We start from the raw sequence: 11,480 nt of genomic DNA on the forward strand, positions 1-11,480 counted from the left end.
CACCATCCTTGGTTTGGGGGTGTGACACCGTCGTTTTGCCGCCGGTTGGGGTGTGTTACATTCAGCACAAAGTAGGACCGCCTCATCCCAATCACATTATGTCGACATGTGTACAAAAAAAATAACCAACAAGCACATGTAATCATAACAAATCTACCAATCTAACAGATAACTACATCATACCAACATCCTACACACAAATATACATATTGCATTACAAAGTATTGTGAGAAAACTCATTTAAGTCCTGAAGACAGGATAAACCATCCATTCGAGTCTATGATATCAAGTATCTTCTTGCTAAACATATATATAATAAAACCCTAGCAAAGGGCTTCTAGCCTATCGGTATCGTGTTGCCCTCCCTCCTCGAGGTCGAGGGTTCAAGTCCCACTATGGACATAGGTGAAATAATTTAGGAGTAGTTTAGTATATATTTGTATTTGCCGTTAAAAAAAAACTATTAAGGTAATAACTAACTCACGAAAGGTCTACGCTCATAATTAAACCTCCTTTGGGAAAAGGACCATTTTTCCTTTCCTATGTACAACATGGTTGACCAAAAGTCAAATTGGTCAAAAAGTCAACGGTCAACCCTCGGTTGACTTACACAGTTACACTTGTCGTAGCATAACCTACACCCAACATTGTGCTATGCTTAGCGTATAGAAGTATATGTCTAGCGTACAGAGAGCTACGCCCAGCATAGAGCCCCTGTTTCCTAAAAGTTCTATTAAGCTCTTAATACAGAAAGCCAAACTCTCAAACTCCCATATCAGATCTAAATGAATGTCTTAATGGATAAAGTCTCTAACTTTATGTGACAATCCGAAAACTTTTCGTCACTGTAACCCGTACCCGTTAAATTAAACCTTTTGTATTCCAATTTTTCCGTTAACTTTGTATTTAAATTAATTAAATTGGTACTTTTTATTTTGACCTCATGAGTGTCCAAACCCATTAGAAATGCGTGAAAATACCCTCGTTATTTATTTGGAAAAAATTTAGTTACGACTAACTCGGATTACGACAATTAAATCGGGTACGACCATAAACCCCGTTTAACGTCGGTATCGGGTAGATTTCCACCGGGCCACAAACTCAAGCCCTATATAAAGGATGAGTGAACTTCAATTTAGCTTTTTACCACCTCCTCATAACTTTCTTTCTCTACTCTCTCTCTCTAAAACTTGAGTTTGATCCAAAAATGCCTCTTCAAGCTCCCAAAATCGTAAGTAATCTACCCTACCTTGTTTTTTAACTTGTTAAGCTTGCAAATCTATGTTTAAATCACCCAAAACACCCAAGAAAAAGTGTTTATGGTTTGGGAACACCTCCCAAAACCATGAACTCCCTTAAAGGGGTTTTGAAGCCCCAAAACCCTTCCAAGTCCCTTCTAGTGCTTAGATATGGCTTAAGGACTTGCATGTACGAGATTTGAACACCAAAAATCATATCATTTGGGTAGTAAACATGATTTTACAGCCCAAGAACATTCTTGGACCGTAAACACACCTTCAAGGACCATAAACACCTTTTAAATTGTTAAATTGCCCCTTAAACACCTCCAAAAGCTTCCATGAGTGCCTAGAACCTTATATTCCTTCATGAGATGCACCAAAACATACAAAAAAGAACTATACTTGAGTTTACAGTTTGGGAAGGTCTCCCAAAACCATAAACACCTTCAAAGGGGTGTTTAAGTGCCCTTAACACCTTGTATGGCTTAGAATTGGGTCTAGAACCTTGTATGCTTAACCCACAACCACCAAAACACATGAATCATGGACAAACATGAGTTTACGGCTGTAAACTCATGTTTTTACAGTAGTAAACTCCCCAAGGGTCATTCAAGAACTGTAAACCCCTTTTCCAAGGTCAATTCAAGTCCCAATCACTTCCTAAGCCATTGGATCAACCCTACAACATTCCTTTGTGCATTATAAGACCATTGGACACCCAAAAACACACCACCCATGAGTTTACGACCGTAAACTCATGGGGATATGGTATTTGGACCAGAAACACCCCTAAGGGCTTACTCTTGAAGAGTAAACTCCTTATCTAGACCCTACACATCCTTAGATGCTACCCGGATCACTCCTAACACTTGAAATAAAGTGTTTCCGCGCCTCAGAGTGTATTGTCTTACTAAATTGGTAGTTCAAGGTCTAATTTGATACAATTATGTATCTCTTCATATTACATAGGAACCTCACGTGTATTCAAGCCCCGAACTGACACATAGTATCCTAACCGGCACATATCTCGACTGGTGAGTTCATACCCCTACACTTTTTCCGTGTTTTCAATGTTTTCACGGGGGGAATACAAGCAAAAGTACAAGAATATATTGTACTTAAACTTATTATTTCAATTGAAATGTTTCATATTTCGTATGCTTTTAACACTGGAAACCGTATTAACCCACCATTTGACTTGCAGAGTTAGTTTTCAATCTAATTGCGAAACTCACAAAATTATTACTAACATTATACGCCTTTGGATGTCACCAGAACTTCGAAAAATACGTCTAATATACGCCTTTGGATGTCACCAGAGCTTCGAAAAATACATCTAATATACACCCTTGGATGTCACTAGAGCTTCGAAAAATACGTCTAATATACACCTTTGGATGTCACCAGAGCTTCGAAAATACAACTAATGTACTTCTTTGAGTGTCACTAGAGCTTCGAAATTTCGTCTAATATTCTCCTCTGAGTAAAATCAGAGTTTCGAAAATAAGTCTATTAATATACTCCTCTGAGTAAAATCAGAGTTACGAAAAATACGTCTGTTAATATACTCCCCTGAGCAAAATTAGAGTTTCGAAAATAAAATCCTTGTTAAGTATAGTAGATATTCGTGTATGGATAATAAATCACAAACTTTAAGGAAAATAAGGGTTTTTCCTGGGATAACTGAACTGTTCTTAACCAGATTGTGTAACAAACGGATAACCAAACTTTTCTTATAAAAAAATATGGGATTTTCTTAGATAATAACTTTTACAGGAAACCAAAGGAAACTTGTTCTTTTACAGAAACAAACCGTTTATGAACTCACCAGCTTTATGCTGATATTTTTAAAACTGTTTGTATTCTCAGGTCAACATTAGACAGGTATCCCATAAATCTTTTGTAGAAGATGGAGCATATTAGCAGTCTCGTCTTTGCTTTTGTTCATTTTGGATGTATATATATATATATATATATATATATATATATATATATATATATATATATATATATATAATCATGTGTAATTTTGCCTTCAAACAAATGTAAATATTTCCATGTAATGTAATGTTTTGTGTTTACTATGCTTACTATGTACATTGGTTGTGATACTTTACATGACGTCCTCCGCCCCGGAACGTTTCCGCCATCGGTTTCGGGGTGTGACACTTTACTCTTTTGCATGGCCAAGAAGAGCACAAAATTAATCTCTAAGTCCATATTATCACTTTTTGCTCGAGAACTCATGCATGGATGGATGAGAGTGCCCAAGCTCTCATTTTTATGACTCTATAACCTTAAAAACATCATAAGGAGGAATTCAAATGGTATGGAGTAACCCATACTCATAAGGACCAAGATTATAGAGACAAATGCATAAAACTTACAACCATACTATATCTAACATGTACAAGCATCAAGATGAAAGTTTTATACCTTTCAGAGATAGATGTTGGCCTGCGAATCGAAGATCTACACACCTTAAAGCTTCCCACTTGGTTCTACAAACACCTTCTCCCTTCAAAGAGCACACAAAAACCCTCTAAATGATCTAAAATTCACAAATATTGGCTAGGGTTTCAAAGGAACGATATGAGGTAATGGAGGTTAGCAATGGGAATGATCCCAAGAAGTTAGAGCATTTAAATATGGCTCAAAACGTAAGGGTTAGGGTTTTGGTTTGCAATGGCTACGCAAGTGCATCATAACCTGTAACATCCCAAAAATACGAGCCAAAAATTTCATTTTTAAATACACATACTTAGCGAAGCATTAGAAATAAAACATTCATCGATCATATCATTTCATAAAAGATGTGCGTGTTTGGAAACCAATTTATAAAAACATAACACAGTCAGAGTACAAATCCCCAGGAAGATCTCATAGTGCGGAATACAAAGCGTGTGTGTGATGTGCTGCTACCGCACCAGCTCTTTCCCCTTGGAAGAAGAGGTACCTGAAACCAAAACTGAAAACTGTAAGCACGAAGCTTAGTGAGTTCCCCCATCATACCACATACCATACAATCACATATCATACATATTGCCAGGCATTTCTGGGGTGCTCGACCTACCCAGTACGACCATTCTGGGGTGCCGACCTACCCGTGTCAAGCCATTCTGGGGTGCTGACTACCCATGTCAAGCAATTCTGGGGTGCTGACTACCCTTCGGTCCTAACGACCGAACCTTGGGGACTATTTCACCCCTACTGCCACTATCACATATATAATAACATAACATATTATCAGACATATCTGGGGTGCCTTAACTACCCTTCGGTCCTATCAACCGAACTCGGGGACTGGTCCCCTCCTACTACCTCTATTGCACATAACATAACAAGCCAACATGCAAGCATATCATCACATACTGTCAGATGTATCTGGGGTGTCTGACTACCCTTCGGTCCTAACGACCGAACTTTACTACTATCACATACAACATATCATGCTAGCATATAACATATCAGGTAGTAGCAAGCCTAGATGATATCACAAAGACAATCATCTATCATACGTCTCCTGCTGGTGGGCTCGCATTGTGGCCTTAGACCCACCGCTATTGGAAGGTAACTTAACTCGAAAGTAGCTACTGAAGTCTGCTTGCTGAGCGTCTGACTGCTGGATCGCAAATCCTCCGGCTATAAACCATAAACATAGGTTAGACACCCATAAATACCCTTAGGTCAAAAGACTGACCCTCCCTTGGCCCAAGGTCAACTCCTTGGTCAAAGTCAATGTCCATTTGACTGGACTCGCCGATTCATGGCATGGACTCGCCAGGTCCTTTTCCTACTAACGCGGTCCTACTTAACCAGTCCTTCTTCCCACTCACTGAATCACCCTTTACTCATGACTTGGGAAGATTGAACCGACTCGTGACCCGACTCGCCGAGTTTGAAGAACAACTCGCCGAGTACCAGGCAATCTTCATAGGACTCACCAAGTTGTTCATCCAACTCAGCGAGTCTAAGGCCATCTTCATGGGACTCGCCGAGTTCCTCCTTGGGACTCGTCGAGTCCCTATGACTTATTTCCCATACTGACCGATTCTGAAACTTGCAACGCTTCCAAACCATAGATCCATGTTCCTTGAGCATGCTTATCACGTAAAGTTGCAAACTTTACGTGCATGCATGGCCCTATAAGCTCAAAAGGCCAAAACCAAACTCTTCAAGAGGTCATAGACTCAATGGGGACCTCAATCACTTCAACCACATGAACTTTATGCTACTAATTCATCCAATAAGTCCAGATCAGAATTCCTTTCGGATCATTAAGCACCACACATGGCGTTTGGTGTTTTAGGGATTGAAAACCACCAATTTGGGACAAAAATGGTAACTAATGATATAAAGATCAAGGTAGAGACTTTTCTACCTGAATGGAAACTTCTCCCTGAGTAGAGTTCGGATCTACTCCTTTCCTTGCACTCTTCGACCACCTCTTTCTTCTTCTAAGCTCCAACCTCCTTCACAAGGCCAAAAACACTCTTAAGAACAATATGGGGGGCTAGGGTCTCGCTCTACTGCTCTCTGGAAGTGTTAGGGACAAAGGAGGCCAAGATAGAGTGTTTAAATAAGGTGCAAACACCCGGATTAGGGTTTTTGCCTAACCACGGCCTACTCGCCGAGTCCGGGGACCGACTCGCCGAGTCTAAAGTCTAACTCCCGCACCTTGTCCCACTCCTACTCGGTGAGTTGGCCCATCAACTCGCTGAGTCCAAGGCAAAATACATTTTTTTTAAGAAAGTAAATAGCAAGGAGTACGTACCGGGAACCAGGTGCTACATAACCTATACCCACCGTAGGTCATTAAACTCGCATCCATATTTCAGCACCTTTGCACAACATAGGGAAAAATTCCCAAGTTCCAATTCAACTTCAAACTACCATAACTTCTTCGTTTCAATTCCGTTTTTTGACGTTCTTTATATGCATAAAATAGTATTGACGAGTCCTACAATTATATCTAGTTACTTTTGACTAAAAATATATCAAAGAAAAATCCTTAATTCATGCAAGAAGCCCGAGATATCACCTTTCTAATTCTACCCTTTTGCTTCAAGACATAAATCGAGGGCTTTAATCACTTAATCCAACATTATCAACATCCGAAAAGGTCTAAAATCTATTCCTTTGAAGCTAACAACCTTCACTTGATCAAATTATGTCCCAATGTCACGAAATTAGAACATCACTAAAACTAGGTGTTACACTATTGTACCCCAAGTAGCTAATGCGCTTAGGATATTACGATGTTGCTAGGACTTCAGGTTCCCATACCTACCCTCTTGTCTATTATTGAGCCTGAACAACTAAAGAATACACTTAGGAAGAATTAACAATGTAACCCACACTTCAACAAACCCAAGATGCGCAACCACCTTGGAAATGGCAGCTTTCAAAGTTTGAGAGAAAGTCATACGACAGTTATGATAGATGCTTTTAACACTAGTGATAGGTAGCTTAAACACATGATAAAGAAGCTAAGCATCCAACACCAGCCCTTCATTGGGGCCGGCATCCGGTTCATTGGGTGGCGACTTTTGAATACCAACAATATGTCCGCTCATGTTATCAACCTCGTCATTAAATTTAACAAGACCATCTAAGTGGTGACACGGGCGACTCAGAGCATGCAAACTCATACAATCCTCACGTATCTATTAACCAAGCGCTTTCAATGTTGCTGTCACCGACATAAACAATCCATAGTCGAAAAAAATACCTCCCGCAACATAGATCTACGGTTAGATGAACCTTTTTTTGCAATTCTATGTAATTTTATTAATAATTTCGAACGATTATTTATTATTTTATAGATATAAAATATATTTAAAGAGAAAACAATGTTTTGTTTTTCCATGATACAAATAACGAAGGAAAATAAATCGATGTGCTGATATCATTTATTCTTCATACATAGACCATAGAAGCTTCCTCTGTTCTCCAGTTCACATTCATCCAACGGTCCATATTCAACAACCCCACCTCTTATTCCATTCCTCTTCTCTCTCTACAGAAATTTCAGAGAGAGAGAGAGAGAGAGAGAGAGATCTCCGGCTAGACGAAGAGAAGACGCGCCACCATAAGTTTCTTCTTCGACTTCAGATCTAAACGTGGACTGGATAGTCTATAAAGTCAACGGATCTGCTCATCCACCGATTTTTCCTTTTTATCTGTTGTAGATATTTAAAGGTACGATTCGAACTGATTTCAATTTTGTTAAAACGATATCTCAATTGGAAATGAAATCTGAAGTTTTCGGTGGATTTATTTAGTAATTTGTCATGGAACCGTGTAGGTGAGTGTGGATGAATGGTTAATTTGAATTTGACTTCCGTTATTCCGAACTAGAAAATCAATTAATGATGGATCCTGATGTCGTGATGATAAATTATCAGTTGTTATATTAATTATGTGTCTTCAACGAGCTGTATTTATGATTTATGGAGCTGCAAAAATGTCAAATAACGATGGCATCTAGATTATCGAATATCATTTTCCATTTCTTCGATTTTAATTGTTTCTAGATTCGATCATATCAATGGAATCAAACTAAGTATTACTTTCATCTAACCTTTTGTAATCGATGAAACCTTTGCGATTTCTCTTCTTAGGTATGTAGGTAATTCTAATGCACTCGATTCGTTTTTGGTTTTCTAGGGTTTTACCAGAAGAATAGTGAAGAACAATGGCGTTTCGGAAGGCCATGGGAGCTGTGAAAGATCAAACGAGTATTGGAATAGCCAAGGTAGCTAGCAATATGGCTCCAGAGCTAGAGGTAGCCATAGTCAAAGCCACCAGTCACGACGATGATCCCGCTAGTGAAAAATACATCCGAGAGATCATACAGCTCACATCCTTCTCACGTGGCTATGTCAGTGCCTGTGTTCACTCACTATCAAAACGATTAAGCAAGACTCGTGATTGGATCGTAGCACTCAAATGCTTAGTTCTCATCCACCGATTGTTAAACGATGGCGACATGGTTTTTCAACAGGAAATCATGTACGCAACCAGAAAAGGAACACGGTTGCTTAACATGGCAGATTTCCGCGATGAAGCTCATTCAAATTCATGGGATCACTCCACTTTCGTAAGAACTTACGGCTTTTACCTCGATCAAAAGCTTGATTTAGTTGCTTATGAAAGGAAACAAAACAACAATGGCATCCAAGAACCTGACAAATTCAGAGAAGATCGCTGGAATTCCCCACCATCACGTGGCTACAATGACTTCGAATCCCCTGGATATGGTGGAAACATGAGAAGGTCAAGATCTTCAGGAGATGTTCGAGAGGGGGATAAAAAATCCATAACCCCATTAAGAGAAATGGAACCCGAAAGAATCTTTGGAAAAATGGATCATTTACAGAGGCTATTGGATCGGATCCTGTCATGTCGACCCACGGGTCTTGCAAGAAACAGTAGAATGGTATTGGCTGCTTTGTACCCTGTTATCCAAGAAAGCTTCAAACTTTATGCAGATATATGTGAAGTTTTAGCTATTTTACTCGATCGATTCTTTGATATGGAATATCAAGATTGTGTAAAATCATTCGATGCTTATGTAAGTGCAGCTAAACAAATCGATGAACTTGTAGGGTTTTACAATTGGTGTAAAGACATGGGTATTGCAAGATCTTCAGATTATCCAGAAGTTCAAAGAATAACAGCAAAATTACTAGAAACTTTAGAAGAATTTGTTAGAGATCGAGCAAATGTTTCAAAAAGCCCCGAAAAGAAACCCGAAATTGTTGTTAAAGAAGAACCGATTAACATGAACGAAATCAAGGCATTACCAGCACCGGAAACATACACACCGCCACCGCCTCCGGTGGCTGAGCCACCGCCACCGCCGCCACCACCACCACAACCCGCCGGAGATTTACTCGATTTACGAGAAGACACGTTAACCGCCGACGACCAAGGGAACAAATTCGCATTAGCTTTATTCGCCGGAGGAAACACCGGGAAATGGGAAGCGTTCGGGTCGTCCTCCGGCGAGGCGGAGGTGACGTCTGCGTGGCAGAATCCGGCGGCGGATCCTGGAAAAGCTGACTGGGAGCTTGCGTTGGTGGAGACCGCTAGTAATCTTGAGAAACAGAAGGCGGCAATGGGCGGTGGGCTTGACCCGTTGCTTTTGAATGGAATGTATGATCAAGGAATAGTGAGACAACATGTGAGCACCGCCGGGTTATCTGGCGGCAGTGCTAGTAGTGTGGCGTTGCCGGGGAAGACCGCCACACGGGTGTTGGCACTTCCGGCACCTGACGGGTCGGTTCAGACAATCGCGGGTGACCCGTTTGCAGCGTCTCTAACTGTTCCTCCACCTTCTTATGTTCAAATGGCGGATATGGAGAAAAAGCAACAGTTGCTTGTTCAAGAACAGGTGGTGTGGCAACAGTATGCTAGAGAAGGAATGCAAGGTCAAGGTAGTTTGACTAAACTCAATAATGGTGGATATGGAGCTCCGGGTCAACCGTATGGGTATCCACCTGTAAATGGATCCGGGTACTATTATCCTACTTACTGATTTTTACATAATGTCTATTTTGTATTTTTTTTTTTTCTTTCATCATCATCATCATACTTTTACATTTTTTTTTTTTTGTTTTTAAAATTTTCAATGTATCTTTTCATGTGTGATAATCGATACTGCATTTCTAGTGAGGGGAGAGAAAGATAAACGACAACGTATTTGGGTATTGTGGGATGAATGTAAAGATGGGTGTTTTTTTTGTTCAAATCATGATATCTTTGTTTTTCTATTAAAATGATATTCATAACTAGCTTTATTTTGCTTGAAATATTTATGTAGTAATTGATATCTTTACCCAAAAAAGAGAAGTGCTACTAGATGCTTTATTTTGTTATATAGGGTAAATATTTCCTAAGTATTTCATTTAACTCATCAATTAAATAGCGTGATAGGAAGACTTTCAAGAGTTACAAATCATAATATTTTAATTAATCATAAATTAATTTGTATAAGTTGAATAGTCTTGGGAGTTTCAAATGCATGAGATTCAAGAAAATATGCTAGTTTTATAAGAGATAAGAATTTTGTTGAATGTTGTCAGATCTATTACTAAGATCCGGGCAAGGTTTTGATGTAAACCTGGTGCTTTAATTGTCCTATTTGAAATAGTCTTTAATTAAAAAAAATAATTAATTTTAAGTGTTTAGTTTGAGGAAAACGTCATCAAAGTTTAGATTAAATGTTTTACAGAGTTGATACGCGGATAATGGTTCCAAATAACATTTTTTAAACATTTATTGTTTGGGAAATCTTCAATAAAATCCCAATATTTTAGGCTAGTTTACGGTTTAATTCAAAATTAAATTTTGTTTACAAAAAATGATAGAATCCTGGCTAAAACTTTGAAATAACTTTCTGTGGATGGTTTCGCAGATTTAGCCAGTATTTCGGTTTTTTTCGTTAGTTCGTCAAAATATTGGAACTTTTTCGTTAATTCAGCTAAAACTTTAAAATAACCATTTTATTAATATATTAAAAATGGTTTGTTTTTCAATGAGTGTATTTTTTTATTTCTTTTTATATAATGTTATATAGTCAGTTTTAAAGTCACGAAATTTAGAAAAATTATTGATACAATGCAAAATACTAACAAACTTCATAAATTTATCTGAAAAGCTTTACTGGAATATATAGTGTTCCATGATTGCAAAATGAAATTCATACAAAAAATATAGTATATTCTCTTTTGATTTCAAGATTAGTCTAAGTATTAGGATAACCACAAAACATATGTAATAATATTAATCAGATATACTTAAATCTATGGGACAGCCTTTCTCGTTAATACTCATTTTCTGTTGAATCATGCATTTCAACACGCTCATATTAAACTTGTATCTTAATATGCCAATGATAGTAGCAACATCTTGGTAGCAGCTAGCCTTGTCTTGGCTAGACCACAAAACATAGATTCGTTTGAACTTTAATACCCTCATTTCACACACGCACACACACGTTCCAAATCTAAAACGTTTTATGCTTGTGTGTGCACATAAAAAGGAAAGACAAAGATCTATATGAGGGGTGTGTGTATGTATCCCTTATCGCATCCTTCCTAATTCTGCAATAGATAGAAAGAAACAGAGGAAGAAAGAGGGCAGATAGATTAAGGTTTTAAACAAGCAATATAATGAAGAAGAAAATGAGTATTAACGAGAAAGGTTATCGCATAGATTTAAGTATACCTAATT

At 38.4% G+C, this 11,480-nt stretch overlaps 1 protein-coding gene across 1 annotated transcript; it reads left to right on the forward strand.

Annotated features, from left to right (window-relative positions):
* Positions 1 to 7,146: 7,146 nt before the first annotated feature.
* LOC145048268 (putative clathrin assembly protein At2g25430) lies at positions 7,147 to 10,024 on the forward strand. Its single transcript, XM_078996714.1, has 2 exons — positions 7,147 to 7,442; positions 7,911 to 10,024. Exon 2 carries the CDS (start codon positions 7,939 to 7,941, stop codon positions 9,781 to 9,783), a length of 1,845 nt encoding a protein of 614 aa, XP_078852840.1. The 5' UTR covers positions 7,147 to 7,442; positions 7,911 to 7,938; the 3' UTR covers positions 9,784 to 10,024.
* The last annotated feature ends 1,456 nt before the right edge of the window (positions 10,025 to 11,480 follow it).

Source organism: Lactuca saligna, chromosome 5, assembly GCF_052625555.1.
Source record: "Lactuca saligna cultivar CGN05327 chromosome 5, ASM5262555v1, whole genome shotgun sequence".
NCBI lineage: Eukaryota > Viridiplantae > Streptophyta > Magnoliopsida > Asterales > Asteraceae > Lactuca > Lactuca saligna.